The sequence below is a fragment of the Phragmites australis genome, chromosome 16, assembly GCF_958298935.1.
Source record: "Phragmites australis chromosome 16, lpPhrAust1.1, whole genome shotgun sequence".
Lineage (NCBI taxonomy): Eukaryota > Viridiplantae > Streptophyta > Magnoliopsida > Poales > Poaceae > Phragmites > Phragmites australis.
The window spans coordinates 7,912,242-7,928,671 of record NC_084936.1 but is presented as its reverse complement, the minus strand read 5'-3'; the positions used below and the strand labels follow the sequence as shown (position 1 = coordinate 7,928,671).

The 16,430-nt window shown below is 41.0% G+C and overlaps 1 protein-coding gene across 2 annotated transcripts; it reads right to left on the bottom strand.

Moving 5' to 3' along the window:
- Positions 1–8,409: 8,409 nt before the first annotated feature.
- On the bottom strand, positions 8,410–12,830 carry LOC133895519 (probable protein phosphatase 2C 44). 2 transcript variants are annotated; one of them, XM_062335915.1, is made up of 5 exons: positions 12,576–12,830; positions 10,168–10,419; positions 9,731–10,013; positions 9,489–9,643; positions 8,410–8,988 (listed from the first exon to the last, which is right to left on the bottom strand). In XM_062335915.1, exons 1-5 carry the CDS (start codon positions 12,723–12,725, stop codon positions 8,848–8,850), a joined length of 981 nt encoding a protein of 326 aa, XP_062191899.1. In that variant the 5' UTR covers positions 12,726–12,830; the 3' UTR covers positions 8,410–8,847. The 2 variants fall into 2 exon arrangements, with proteins under 2 accessions (XP_062191899.1, XP_062191900.1); XM_062335916.1 differs by having other exon boundaries at positions 10,168–10,412; positions 12,576–12,816.
- Between the last annotated feature and the right edge of the window lie 3,600 nt (positions 12,831–16,430).

Sequence of the window (16,430 nt, the reverse complement as noted above, 5' to 3'; positions counted from 1 at the left end):
CCACCTTCTTAAAATAGGCCTCCCACAAATTTGGATCATTTTTCCTAAAGGGTAACCTCACTAGGGTTGGATGAAATCCTTTTGCTATTTTCTCATCCTCCCACTTAACCCTTTCTTTATGTTGCGCTTTTCTCCAATTTGCCCAATCAATTCAAGGTGAAGGGTACATCCTTCTATAGAGTTTATGGGTTTCCTCCTTCCGGCACCTAAGATAATCAACTTGCCAGCACCTCCGGATGACGATGATGACGCCAACTAATCTGATGCAACACCTCACCTTTGTCAAGGTAAACTCAAAGGCACATTTTCGGGTACTCTATATGGAAAAAGCATAATCAAATTAGCGGCTATAGAACAATACATAATGGATAAACCATGAAAAATGGAAAAGGAGATGAATTTAACCATGTCATTGCCAACCACAGTCCCACAATAATATCCAACATCAAGCTTCAATGGAGACAACACTTAGTTGGCGACTTTATGTACTTCTTCTTCTCCTTTTCTTTCTCTTGTTCTAGCCAGTGTGACTTTGGACCAGAGATATTGAAGTTGCACTTGTGATATCCGTTCTACACCCATGATCAAGTAAACATATTAATTAGGAAAAGAAATACACAATAAGATTCAACTTTGTGATAAACAACTTATTTCACGATTGGGTCAATTTTGTGATAAACAAACGCTGCAGTTTTGATGGAACACCACAATCGCACAAGGGGGGGGGGGGTTGCTTCCTCCTTCTCTGTCATTTTTGGTGGGTTTGGCAGATGTGAAAGTGCATCTAGCCCCTATGTGTAGTTTTGGTAATTAATGATAATACCTATAGACTAACAATGATGTTGAGTTTGTTAGTAGGTTGTTCCATAGGTGATGCATGGATGAGAGATATGTATGAGCTAAAGGTGAATGGGGAGATTGAAAATGCATCAAGATGAATAAGCTCTAGGTGATGCTCGGGTAAATGATGACAATGCCTATGGACTAACAATCATATTGAGAATTGCTATTAGGTTATTCCATAGAAAATGCATAAATGATGAAGCATGGATTCTTTGAGAAATGTCATGAGTTCAAAGAATTGCATCAAAAGTCATTGAGATTTTAGTAATCCCCATAAGAAGAAGAAGAAGAAGCTCAATAAGATTAGCAATAAGCTTGAAGGCTACGTTACTTGTGGAGATCAAATAACTAAATGTATGACTTGTTAATAGAGTTTTATGGACTAACCCGTGTGCTATGTGTTTAAGAATGAGTGGGGTAGGTTCTATATGAAGATTGACAATATGCATGAAGGCTAATAAGTTACTTGTGGAGATCAAGTAACTTAAGATATAAATGTTGTCATTTAGGTTTTATGGACTAACCCATGTACTTTGTGCTTGAGAGTGAGTTGGGGTTATGAAAGTGCATCTAGCCCCTATGTGTGGTTTTGGTAATTAATGACAATACATATGAACTAACAATGTTGTTGAGATTGTTAGTAGGTTGTTCAATAGGTGAAGCCTAGGTGAAGAGACATGCATGAACTCTAGGTGAATGGGAAGATTGAAAGTACATCGAGATGAACGAGCTCTAGGTGATGCTCGGATGTGATGCATGGAGGAGAAATATGCATCTAAATAAAGGAGCTCTTGGTGATGCTCATAAGAAGAAGAAGCTCAATAAGATTAGCAATAAGCTTGAAGGCTAAGTTACTTGTGGAGATCAAGTAACTAAAGGTATGACTCGTCAATAGAGTTTTATGGACTAACCCGTGTGCTATGTGTTTAATAATGAGTGGGGTTAGGTTCTATATGAAGATTGACAATATGCATGAAGGCTAATAAGTTACTTGTGGAGATCAAGTAACTTAAGGTATAAATGTTATCATTTATGTTTTATGGACTAACCCATGTGCTTTGTCCTTGAGAGTGAGTTAGGGTTAGGATCCATAAAAAGACATAAGTTGAATTGAAATCATATATGCCAAGAGTGAAGAACAAGAGTGGACTCCATATATGAAAAAGTGAATTTCTTGAAGATGTCGAATACAAAGTGGTTTTCTATAGCAAGACGGTGAAGGGCAAGCAAGACTCGGCTGCGATGGACCATCCGTGGTGAAGGGCAAACAAATGGCTTGGCGCCGAAGGACCAAGGCGGTGGTGAAGAGCGAGTGAAGGCTTTGCGCCGATGGACCGTGCGAGGCCATGGGAAGCTATGGATGATTCACATCAATCATATGAAGAATCAAGAAGAGATGGAGTAAAGAATATATGGAAGTTGGCAACCCTCAAGGTTTGAAAGAAAAAGAAGCGGTACTTGAAAGTTTTCAAATGCTCAAAGTGGTTCAAACGAGTTTTATCTTTGAATTTGAGTATAGGTATGCCGCACTATTAAGAGGGATGCAACGTGAGCTAATTGTCATGTCTCAGTGCTCAAGAGTTCCCAACCAAACCCAAAGTGAGAGTTTGTTGTTAAGAGTCCGGAGCGGAAAATGGGGAAGTGTCCAAAATGGGTTTTGGAGTGTTCCTAATTTGATCCTTTGTGTTTTAGGTCATGAATTCAGTTGGGATGTGTAGCCCTCTGAATAAGCTTTCCATAGAGTCCAAAATCGTCGAAATCGGACTCCGGAATCAAAAGTTATCGCCGTTTTTCGGAGGTCAGCTGTGCTGTGGCCGGAGACTCCGGTGTAGGTCGGATACTCCGGTACCTGGAAAGGCCGGAGACTCCGGTGAAGTCCGGATACTCCGGTACCTGGAGTGGCCGGAGACTCCGGGAAGTCTCCGGGGCTGTTTTCTGGGTTAAGTGCCGACCGGAGACTCCGGTGTAGGCCGGATACTCCGGTAAAAGTCCAGAAAAGTGCGTAACGGCTAGTTCTGACACATTCTGTGACCGTTCTGACGCCGTATTTGGATTTAGGGCCGGATACTCCGGTGTTCACCGGATACTCCGGCCAGTTCTGTCAAAAACAGTAACGGCTAGTTGTTTGGAGTGGGCTATTTATACCCCACTCACCCCATCCTTTGGGGCTGCTGGAAGGGCACGAAAAGAACACATTTCTAGAGCCAAAAGAACCTCTCCCACTCCATTCTAGTGTGTGATTTGAGAAGAAAAGAGAGTTGGGTTGAGAGATTGGAAGATTGAGTGCAAGTGAGCAAAATCCAATCTTGAGCACTTGAGTTCTCGGCAAGAAGTTCGTCGTCGTGTTTATTACTCTTGGAGGTGAAGCCTCCTAGGCGGCTAGGCGTCGCCGACGAGCACCCAAGGTTGTGGGTTGCCGCGGAAGTTTGTGAAGGGCTCGATTTCGCCTCCGCAAGGGAAGAAATCAAGAGTGGATCGAGGAAAGAGGTTGAAAGAGACCCGGCTCGTTGGAGCTTCCTCAACGGAGACGTAGGATTCACGGTGGTGAATCCGAACTTCGGGAAACAAATCTTTGTGTCTCCTCTCTTGTTTCTTTACTTTTAAGTTCTTGCTCAAATCGTTGCGTATATTGCTCGATCTACTTGTTTGTGTGTATTTGAGTGTAGGTTCTTCGTGGATCTACTTAGAATCATCTCCGGAAACACACGACATCACTTGGTTTGAGCTAGAACTCTTCACTCATTAATTTTATTCAGTTTCAGGCTCTGTTCTGTACAGAAACCGGAGAATCCGGACTTTACCGGAGTTTCCGGACCTGTACACACCGGAGTATCCGGACTACACCGGAGTCTCCGGTGAACAGTGTTTCAGGCATATGAACAGTATTTTCAGCCTTTTTTAATTTAAGTTTTATTGCATATCTTGCTAGAATTGAGTAATTTTTGTCACATTAGGATTGTAATTTCCACACTTATTTAGGGTGATTGTGCACTAGTTGAGCCTAGCATATTTAGGTTTTTCTCTTGTGAAAAACTCGTTAGTTTATATTCCGCTGCAAGTTTAGGCCAACGGTAGAAAGGGTTGAATTTTTGTAAAAACGCCTATTCACCCCCCCTCTAGGCGACATCATTGTCCTTTTAGGTTAGGATCCATAAGAAGGTATAAGTTGAATTGAAATCATATGTGCCAAGAGTGAAGAACAAGAGTGGACTCTATATTTGATAAAATGAATTCCTTGAAGATGTCGAATACAAAGTGGTTTTCTATGGCAAGACGGTGAAGGGCAAGCAAGACTCGGCTGCGATGGACAATCCGTGGTGAAGGGCAAGCAAATGGTTTGGCACCGAAGGACCAAGGCGGTGGTGAAGAGCGAGTGAAGGCTTTGCGCCGATGGACTGTGTGAGGCCATGGGAATCTATGGATGATTCACATCAATCATATGAAGAATCAAGAAGAGATGGAGTGAAGAATATATGGAAGTTGGCAACCCTCAAGGTTTGAAAGAAAGAAGCGGTACTTGAAAGTTTTTAAATGCTCAAAGTGGTTCAAACGAGTTTTATCTTTGAGTTTGAGTATAGGTATGCTGCACTATTAAGAGGGATGCAACATGATCTAATTGTCGTAGCTCAGTGCTCAAGAGTTTCTAACCAAACCCAAGTGAGAGTTATTTTTAGAAATCTGGAGCGGAAAGTGTGGAAGTGTCCGAATTGGGTTTTAGAGTTTTCCTAATTTGATCCTATATATTTTAGGTAATTAATTCAGTTGGGATGTGTAGTCCTCTGAATAAGCTTTTCATAGAGTCCAAATTCGTCGAAATCGGACTCCGGGATCAAAAGTTATCGCTGTTTTTTTAGTCAGCTGTGCTGAATCCGGATACTCCAGACTGTCCGGAGTCTCCGGGTGAGACTCCGCTAGAGAGTCTCGGTTTGGGTTGTTTCAGTTGACCCGGATACTTCGGAGTACCCCGGATACTCCAGGTCAGGCCTAAAAGGTCTCCAACAGCTAGTTTTTTGGAGATGGGTATTTATACCCCCTCAACCCCCCTCCTTTGGGGACAGCTGGAGCACAAAAAAAGAACACTTCTTAGAGCAAAAAGAACTCCTTCTCACTACATTTTAGTGAAAGATTTGAGAAAAATAGTGAGTTGGGTTGTGAGATTGAAAGATTGAATACGAGTGAGCTAAATCCAATCTTGAGCACTTGAGTTCATCGGCAAGAAGTTTGTGAAGCATTTGTTACTCTTGGAGGTGAAGCCTCCTAGCCGGCTAGGTGTTACCCGGCGAGCTCCCGAGCTTGTGGTGAGTCATGGGAAAGTTTGTGAAGGCTTCGATTTTACCTCCGTAATGGAAGAAATCAAGAGTGGAAGCCAAGCTCAAGTGTGACCGAGCTTGGAGAGGAAAGTGGTTGAAATAGACCTGGCTCATTGGAGCTTCCTCAACAGAGACGAAGGATTCATGGTGGTGAATATGAACTTTGGGAAATAAATCTTATGTCTCCTCTCTTGTTCCTTTCCTTTTGAGTTCTTGCTCAATATTTGTGCACATTGCTCGATCTACTTGTTCGTGTGCATTTGCTTGTAGGTCTCCATGGATCTACGTGGAATTATCACTTGAAACACACGATATCACTTAGTTTGAGGTAGAACTTTTTACCTGTTCTTTAAATTCAATTTCAAGCCCAGTTCTGTACAGAACCCGGAGAACCCAGAGAATCCGGACCTGTACAACCCGAATACTCTGGATGAACAGTGATTTCAGGTGTGCGAACAGTATTTTCAGCCTTTCAATTTAAGTTTTATTGCATATCTCTTGCTAGAATTGAATAATTTTTGTCACCTTAGAATTGTAATTTTCACACTTATTTAGGTGATTGTGCACTAGTTGAGCCTAGCATGTTTAGGTTTTTCACTTGTGAAAAATCCGTTAATTTGTATTCCGCTGCAAGTTTAGGCCAACGGTAAAAGGGAACGAATTTTCATAAAAATAACTATTCACCTCCCCTCTAGGTGACATCATTATCCTTTCAAAATGAGGCACCCAACACTCAAACTTTTCATACAGATGAGTCTTTTTTGAACACATGGATCCTTGGGCCATACATCTTTGGCCCATCAACCCATTGAAAGAAGTAGCATCTCTCCTTCTCCTATAAAATTATAAACAAAAGTTCAACAAATATAATGTCATTCTTCTTCCTGGCCAGTGAATATGCACTTACACCATAATCTTTGCACATGTAGTAAGCTCAGGCAATCATGTCAGTATATAGCGACTGAGTGATGTTGGCATGTTTACCACAATCACAATTGGGGACTGGAAGAGCAGGAGAGACTAAGGCATCCATGTGAGACACATTAGAATATATTTCTTTGGGACCGTGCACTCATTTTTGCCAATTCTACATCCCTCCCAAGTCCACCGTACCCTACAACTGTAAACTCACTAAGTCATTAGGAATTGGACATCCATCAAACAAAACAATATTCGCTCGTCTCAAATGTCACAGCCTAATTTTGTGATATAAAAAATTCTCAACAAAAATATTAAATAATGTCCTAATGTCCCTTTTTCATAAACCAAATATGTAAATTGATGCACATAAATAGGGGAAGGAGTAAAGAAATGAGAAAAAGAAAAGGAAAACAAAAATCTGTCTCAGGCTCTCTCTCTCTCTCTCTAAGCCCAACACCCCCCTCATCTGAATATTGTGGCCAAGATAATGATGATGAATTTCATTATTTTGAATGCGTCTAATGTGTTCTTGCATCACAAAATCAAATTCAGCAATCATTTCAATTATGCCCAGAAAATTACCATTGTTATCCTGATAAAGTTTTTCATTTGATCATCGAAAGGCCAAATTATATTTAGCAAGAAACTTCACAGCAGAAACTATTCTTACCAAAACCTGTCTCCAACGCTCTTTTTCCTTTGCAATTTATCGTTGCAAATCATCATCAATTGTCTGATATTTACTTAACCTCAACCTAAGTTCATTCCAAGTATTCATGTTTGTTATATGCTCAACAATGTTCTCATGCTGTTTGAGTCTCCCACTGAGATGCTTCCAGTCCCTCAATTCATCATATGCCAACAAAGTTTTGGTCTGATTTGATTTGAACAATCGGCAGCAAAAAACAGTAAACTTTATCCACATGCTTAGAGTAAACCAACCACTTTCTATCAACAACCTCGCCATTACTTAACTTTCTGGAGTAGTAAGCATATGAAAAATGTCTACCACTGCTATCTGAAGGGAACTGCAAATTTAATTCTCTCACAGGCCCTTTTTCAATTAAGATATCTCTTCCCCTATTGTCAAGATTGTCTCATGTTCTAGGATCATAGATAGCTAACAGAGAATCTTTTTGTTCATCAGCATTTGAATTTTCAATATCAGATGAAAGCGATAAATTTTGTTCCCCTGTAGCATCCTCATTGACATCAACTTCTGCATTTAAATTATGATTAGGTTACTGCCCTTGATCTTCTGTACTACAATCATCTACCTCTTTAGGATTATCACCGGGAACAACATTACTTGAAACTGAAAAGAACTTATGTATAGCACCCTTTTGCGATTCAATAAACTGATCTTCTCATTTTCTTTTTTTCCTTTTCTCAGTACCCGACAAATGCTTCTTAGGTAACATTCTAACACCTAAAATTAGAAAGAAAAGTAAGCAACAAGAACTCTAACGACCTAACCAATGGGGAATGGATCATCTATTAGTTAATGAATAACTTAATTTGCGGACTAAATAGATAACAATCAATAGTATTTTCTGAGTTTATACTATAGTTATACTAACCGAGTAACCGTACAAATTAAGTCTAGACAAATGAAATAAGCAAACAGGAAAAAGATGATCTCACTAGTCACGCGGAAGACGATCCCCGACAAGGCAACAAGCGCGAGGGCGAGGCAAGGAGAATCAGCGAATAGCCTAATAGGCGATCGGCGGCACAGCCGCACGGCACAAACGCACGGCGCGACTGTTGTTCGATCCGGCTGGCAACTGGCGGCTGTCCCCTTCTGCGTTGGCACTGCGATGTGCCGGGTGCAGTCTGCGGGCTTGTGATTTGCACGGAGGGCGACTGGCCGAGGCAAGTAGGCAACTGGCAAACAAAATCACGGCTTACACGAGTCATCAGCCCATCGCGGTATCACTGCATGTGCACAACAGCTTGTACTGGCCTGCTGGCCTGGCTGCACAGGAGACTGGGACAGACGGAAAGATATAAAGTGCAGCAGGAGCAAACTTGGGCCCCCTCTGGCTTGGGCCCTAGGCAGTCACACCCCTCGCCCTGGCCTAGAGCCGGTCCTGGATTTGTCACACCATTACGTTCGACATGATGAAATAAGCTCTTCCTAGCAAACAGAAACTCAGTCCAACCTGTCTAGATAGATACAACCAATCAAACACTCTTCTTTTTAAAAAATATGATAACACTCTATCTACATATACAGTTCGTACAGGTAAGACCCCATACAACCAATCGCACCCAAGCTGACCGGTACAAACACCCTTATTGAGACATATAGTCCCTCATTGGAACGAGCGAATGGCAAAGGAACAATCTTTTATATCTTAAGTGTACATATATATACACAGAAGAGTTCAACGCGCACACACGGGGCACGAAAAATCATCACCAAATTATTACAGCCTTACACAATCTGCACCGTCTGTGTATCAATGGGCGGTGTATTATTTCTTCTCCTCAGCCCGACAATATATTTTGCTTCTAAGTTCTAACGTGTATATATATATGCACATAGAAACGGACATCCTTCACACACAGAAAACACCCAGGCCCAACATTTCCAGACCTTGATCGCTTGAGAGCCTGTCCAGTCCAGTCCTGTGTTACTACTGTAGGTCCAGATGCCAGCAGCCACAATTTACAGAGATCTGGCACGCAGGAGGAAACGAGACAGCAGACGGCTGGGCCATGGCGTGAGGGGGAAGATCCGGCCTCTGAGCACGAAACGATGTGAGACTCAGCATCGGAAACGGATGACGATGCATGAGATATCGTCCTTGCTCATCCTTGTGAGGGCCTGGGACGTTAATCGCTTTGCTGCTGTTCGCGGGTCCTTGGTTGACTTCACCAGATCAACAGCTTCCTGGTTCTTCATTACCTTTACACAGCGAAGACAAAGCCAAAGAACTGATTTATAAGCAGACTTTTAAAAATGCAAGTCAGAATTATAGATGGCTCACTGTGTTGATTTGTCAGTTGGGCATATAGATTTGTATTGAACATTTGAACATAAAACAAGAAACTGCAGTATTTTAACAGGACCACTAATTATAGTGTTTGGAGGGATGCATCATGCATGATGTAACTTCTTGACGAATATGTCATCACTCATCAGAGACTTCATTTACTATAAGGTCAAGAGCTGAACTCTAGGAACAAGACAAAGCTACACCGAAGATCAGTCACATGGGTCTTAGGAAGTCACAAGTTTTCTGATCTTCCTCAAAGACAAAGGTAAATATAAACTAGGGGAGAGACATAATTAGGAAAAAGGAATTCGGATTGGATATCCAAAATGAAATTACCATACATGGTTACAAATTCTTGCACTATAGAAAGTGACTAAAATGAAGTAAAATTGGCAAGGAGAACACATACCTTCCATAATCCATCACTGGCAAGTATGACAAATTCTATACTTGAGTTTATATGTATATGCTTAACATCGGGTTCAGAGCTCAAGTGCGCCTTGAGGCTCTGATCACCAAATGCTCTTGCAACAGCAAGTTGACCATTTACACGAGGAACATCACCTATCAGCAACTAGAAAATGCATTGAGACACTTTACATTGCAATTGGATAGAACAATGATGAGAGAATTAGGAAACTAGACACTTACCAGGGAAAGTAGAAACAAAACCACCTTGCTTTTCTATCCTCTTTCGTTCATTAGTGGTATGGGGTTCATGATCAATGGTAAGTTGATTAGCAGTACCTCTTTCACACACAACAGCTCTTGAATCGCCTATATTTGCTATCCACATATCTGTACCATCAACTACAATAGCAGTAACTGCTGTTGAACCACCCGGTCCTAGTTGTTTAGAATTTTCCAGAATATATTTGTTTGTAGAGCTGTAAGCACTTTTAATAGCTTCTTGAGGATCCGACCAGAAGAGAGGCTGCAAACACGACAGAAAGGGAATTGGATGCGTATCTTTGTAGTAGAAATATCAGAAATAGATATTTCATTACAATAATGCTTCATGTATAGATGTGATCATGAACACATTTCACGTTTTACAGGGGCAGAAAAGAACAGAAAGTAAAGCTTACCTCTTTCAGTATGTTGTTAAAAAGATTAGCTTTCAAATAACTGGCCACACTATCTCCCAAATGACCATCATAAATGGCAAAAAGGCCAAGTTCGTGATTATTTTCATATCTATATTCCGCCACATGGTAGTCTTCCATGTCATGGCCAGATCGTCCTTCGACTAAGTGAAATCCATGTGTTACTTTGTTGCTTGACAACTTACTCCGTCCTCTTCCAGTGTCAGAAGATGATGCATTGAGACATGCTGCGCTCTTCATCATACATGTAGACATGGTTAAAAAAATGACATCAGTAGATTCATTTTAACAAAATACTGGCAATAGTTATAGCATAGACCAAACAAAACCAACAAAAGGATATGTAATCCAAAATGTCATAAGATTGACATTTACAATGGTAATGAAGTTTACCATGTCATAAAAAAGAACCCATAAAAATGAATAACTTAACTAGTATACTACTGAACTAAAAGGATTGAATTGCTAACAGTTGTGCCACTTATCACCACCACCAACTCCCTTTGCCACTACTCTAACATCCTCACTGCCACCCAATATTGTCGTCTTCACCATTAGATTTCTATCACCATCAAATATCAGCCATCACAACTCTCCTACCACGAAATTCCACCCTTCACCATTAGATCCCTGTCACCATCCAATACCCACCATCACATCTCCCCTGCCGTGAAATTCCACCTACCACTGACATCCACCTAGTATCCCGCACCCCCAACCTACCAGAGGTCATTCTGCCACTAACAAGCTCATCATCACCCGGGAGCTTGTCGCCTTGCTAGTTTTGGAGAAGGAGCTCGAAAGAGTATGAGAGTAGGTGGGAGAGGCAAATCATCGAAGAATGAAGATGCCCAGTGCTAGTTGGACAAGATGGCAAGTGGGAATGGTATGTTTTCGAAGTGTAAAAGAAAAACTTTGATAGCAATGCTCCTATATTAAAGGAGCGTGATCTGATAAAAGGAATACGCCCAAAAGAAAGCACACAACTGGAGAAAAAAGGATGATCTAGAGAGAGTTGGTTATAATTCTCTATCTCCAAAACAGTGGACATGGCCAAATCCTGATGGTCATGTGGACATTCCCATGCTTCCATGTAGACAACACTTTGGGGCATAGGGATCATTACATACACAACCTATCTTCTATATACTTAGCCATGTGCATAAGTCTGGGGAAAATGGGCTATCTTTTGAAAACGATGCGAATTCTTTGAAACAATACGTCAAAGTTCTCAATATTTGTAGCTACAGTTAAGAACACGGTCCATAACCTATCAAAATTTCAAGAACAAATTAAATCTCATTTGCGACATAAAAGAAAAACAGATTGCTCCTGTAACAGTTCCTAATAATGTGCATTGGTACATTAGCAATTTAGCATTGTTATACACTCACAAGTTGCAATTCAGCTTTTTGTATCTCACAAATGGTGTTGACTTTGTTCTCAGAATTATGCATGTCTGTAGAACATTTCGTTACCTATAGCTCACAGTTATTTAAAACATTTTGGAGAACTTCTACATGTGATTTTCAATGGATTTGCGATTTTCAAAAGTCAACCCACTTCCACATGATACGCTCTCGCATGGATCCTATGCATTGGGCTGACTAACATTTGTGTGGCATTCGTCAGAATCCAATGATCCATCATAATTCAATTAACCCACGTAGACAACTACTGAAAATTGCGATATGACATTCAGATTGAGAATTGTTTTTGTCTGAGACCAAAAAGGGCAATGTTCCAGTTCCACTTCCACAGACCCTGAAGGGTCGCAAAAGTATAGAACAAAAATTTATAAAAGGCCTGACTTTAGCATTCCCTGACTTGAATAATCCATAACTCACCAAATCCACCTCACATGTTTTTTTTTTTCTTTTTTGGGGTTAAATTCACCTCACATATTACCACTTGCGCGCCTGTGCCAAACCCTGCTTGCATCCACTTCTAATTTACCCAGCCCTCTCCTCTTCTACCGGCCTCACCATCAAACAAATCCCCACGCTATCTACACCTTCCAACACTGTGAGCAACCCAAGAGAAAGTTGCATCCTCTCCTGTAAGGCACGGATCGCCTTCCTTCTTTTCCATTCCGCTTCCCCTATTGTTCTTATCAATTCCTCTTCCTCCTTCCTTCTTTTCAATAGGAAGAACTGGGAGCCAGATGATCGTACGTATCACCCAGCACCGGAAGCAAACGCTAGCAAATTTAACTTGAAGCAACTATGCCCTGATTAGTGTTCATAATTCACAATAACAACAGGCTCGTTAACTAAAGGCTCTTATCGAGCATCGGCGAGGCCGCCGGACGCCACCGAATGGCGAACGAGCCAGCCTGGCTCGCCGGCGTCGAGAGATCGAATGAGAACGGAACAGTATTTGCTTGTTACCCGGAGGATGCTGAGGATGTCGGGCCGCCTCCTGCCGCCGCGGTGGGGCCACCCGGCCGGCGGGGCAGACGGCGAGGACGATGAGGACGAGGAGGAGTAGGACGCCGACGGCGGCTGGATGTCCGCCGCCTTCCCGCCGGTCATCGCCATGGGGCCGCCGCCGCCGCCCGGGTTTGGTCTCGCCCTCGGTTTCCTCGTGCCTTCGCTTTACTTTGGTCTGGTTGTCCTTTTTTGGCCTCAATTATTTTTTCCCTTTCTTTCTGCGAGTTCTTGTGGTTAATGGGACGGGACGGTATTAAACAAAAATCAAATTTTTATTTTCGAAGAGAAATTATATTAAAAAATTACAATATAAAACATAAGTCTGTTCTCGCGTTAGCTCTTCTCTTACTCCCCTCATATCTAATAAAAACCTTTAAATTTAAATATTTTATTCACTTTTGATATCCACATTCTTTCTCTGGCCTCTGCGCCTCCTACCGGCTACGAATATATAAATTATTTTACTAATGATGAAAATAAATAAAGAAATTAGGAGAAAAATTAATAGAGGATTATCTACTAATTTTTTGGATCCTATCTGTAATCAAATTACGGTATCGCTCCTGACGTATTCGTTCGGTAGCTCTCCTATGTGAAAGTGCATCTAAGCCCTTTAATGAATTTTGGTAGTTGAATGACAAAATAATTAAAGAACTAGTAAATTTATTGAACTTAAATAGGTTCCTACTTGCAAATAACAAAGTCAAGCTCATGTCATATGAAGTATGTAAAAGTAAAAAATGACAAGCAAAGATTAAAATGGGCAAAAGAGGCAAGGATGCAAGTGCAATTATATGGTTCTATTGGTTGTTTGCTTGCATAATAAAAAAAAGATTTAGTTGAGAGCTTTGCAAATCAAGGTAGATTTAGTTGAGATCTTGCTTAGTCACAAAGTTGGTATCTTGATAAGAAAAAAGATAAGTGATCAAAGGTTTAGTTAATCAAGAAGAGTTTATATGGAAGCTTGTTTGTTCACATAATTAATATGAAGAAAGATAATGAAATGTAGATTAAGTTGAAGAAATATAATACTTGAGTGCATATTGATGATGAAGAGATATGTGATCAAGAGCAATGATAAATCAAAGGGAATTGTAATGATAGGTTACTTGGTCACATGAATGATATTCTTAATCAAGAAAGAAGAAAGTTGATCAAGGGCTTAGCAATTCAGAGAAAATCAACATATAAGCTTGTTTGATCACAAGATTGATATAGAAACCAATATTCAAGAAAATATCATGTTATTGAAGAAATGGAATTCAATGAATGCATATTGTTGATGTGAGGCTATGTATGACTCAAGATGGCAAGATGGTAAAGGGGTGGTAATGGCTTGGCTATGAAGGACCATATAAGTGGATAAGGGTAAGCAAATAGCTTGGCGCTTAGGGACCTATGCAATGGAGAAGGAGCAAATATTGACCTAACGCCGAGGGACCGATCAAGGTCATAAGCAGTCATATGCTGTCAAGCATCAAATCATTGTTGAATCATAAGGTTTAAAGTGGTTTGAGGATGTCAAGTTGATTTTTGACTATATGTGTTTAAGAATTCCAAGTCATAAGCTCAAGGAGGATATGCTAAAAAAAAGAGACAAGAAAAAGTTGCACCCTTATAAAGTGAAATTGAAAAGAAGTGATGAGTTGAAGTTGACCAAGCTCAAAAGGTTGAAATAGATTTCATATTTGACCTTGAGTATAGGTATACCACTCTATCAAGAGGGATACAACATAGAATGGTTTGACAAGTCTCAGTGCTTAAACTAACCAAACATAAATGCTAACTTGAGAAAAACACATATCACAACACTTGCACCTGGTGATCTTGGAGCTTGTTTTTGGTTGGGATGGATAGCTCTCCGAATAAGCTTTCCGTAGAGTCTAAGATCATCGAAATCGGAGTTCGTAGTAAAAAGGTAGGTATTTTTATTATGGTGACCTGGTCTGTTTTGTTAAGCTGCGGAGTGTCCGCACTTTTTTGCGGATAGTCTGCATTTTTACTGAGTGTCCGCACCTTTTTGCCAATAGTCCGTATTTTTGCGAAGGGTTCGCAAATTTTAGGTCTAACGTCTAGTTTTTTGCGGAGACTCTGCACCTTTGTGACTGTAACGGCTAGTTCTTGTGTGTGGGGGTATTTATACCCCTTCCCTTCATTTGCAGGGGTGTTGATGCTAGTGCTGGTATTTCTCACGTCCACAACTAAGACAAAGGCTTATAGAGCCCTTCACAATCCCTCTTTGTGAGATGTGTGCGTGATTTGTGAGAAATTCTAAGAGTTGGGTTGAGAGATTGGTGTTTGAGAGCACAAGAGAGAGCAATCCGTCCTTGAGCACTTGTGGGCTTCGTCAAGCAATTCGTGAAGCATTTGTTATTTTTGGAGGTGAAGCCTCCTCGGCAGCTAGGTGTCACCTGGTGAGCTCCCGTGCTCGTGGTGAGCCGTGAAAAAGTTTGTGAAGGTCTATCTCGCCTTCGCAAGAGAAGAGATCAAGCTAGTGGACGCCCAATGAGTTCCCGTGCTTGTGGTGAGCTGCGAGAAAGTTTGTGAAGGTCTATCTCGCCTCCACAAGAGAAGAGATAAAGCTAGTGGATCGAGAAAAACGGTTGAAAAAGACCCGGCTCTTTGGAACCTCCTCAACGGAGACGTAGGATCACAATGGTGAATCCAAACTTCAGAAAATAAATCTTTGTGTCTCCACTTCAGTTTGTTTACTTTAGAGTTCTTGCTTTGATTTGTGCTTTCCATAAGATCTATTTGGTTGTGCGTACTTATGAGTGCAGGTGCTTTGTGGATCTACTAGTTGACACCTCTAGACTCATATCACCAAGTTTGGTTTGAGCTAGAACTCATTAGACGTAGTTTACATTCGAGCTTCCTCTATTTTTGCGGAAGGTCCACAAAAGTGCGGAGACTCCACAAAATTTGCGGAAACTCCACTTTTAACTAATCCACTGCAAGTTTGTTTGAATTGTAAGGAATCACCTACTCATCCCCCCTCTAGGTGACATCTCAATTCTTTTAATTGATATCAGAGCCAAGACTCTCAATTTTGGGCTTAACCGCCTTGAGAGAAGATGTCGACTATCGGTGATGAATCTTTAAAACCTCTTTTATTAGATGGTTCAAATTACTTTTGTGGTCTGCTCACGTGCTTAGTATTTTTCGGGCCATGGGTCCTCAATTCGAGCGGATTGTAGATGTGAGTGTTTCTCCTCCTAGTGTTGATTAGTTCAACTTATCCAAAGAGGAAGAGATATGTCTGTATCTTAATGCTCAAGCTACTAATATTTTAATCCATGCTTTGAGTGAAGATGTGTTTGAAGATGGTAGTATGTTTGAGGATGCTAATCTTATTGGACAACTCTTAAATAAAGATATGACAAGTCCAATAGTGGTGATGAAGTGCTCTCCGATGGTGAAGATGACTTTGCCATATTCACCTCCTCACCAATATATGATTATTATCAAGATAATAAAATAGTGAGTAGGAACAATAGCCTTACTTACGGTACCTCTACTTCCTCTAGTTCTTCTGAAACTAACCTTTTGAAAGAAGAAGAAGATTATGGCCGCCACCAGCCAAGTGAAGAATCAACCTCACCTAGTTGCTCAATTTCCTTTGTCGAAGCCCACATGTGCTATATAGCAAGAAACAAGAAGAGGCTTACTAAGGAGGTGGAAAGTGAGAGTGAAGATGAGAGTGAGGATGATAGTGATGATAAGAGTGAAGATGAAGACCTTGATTTGATCACTTGAGCAAGAAGGACAAGCTAAAAGTGATGAAGCTCTTAAAGATCATCAAGAGACAAGAGG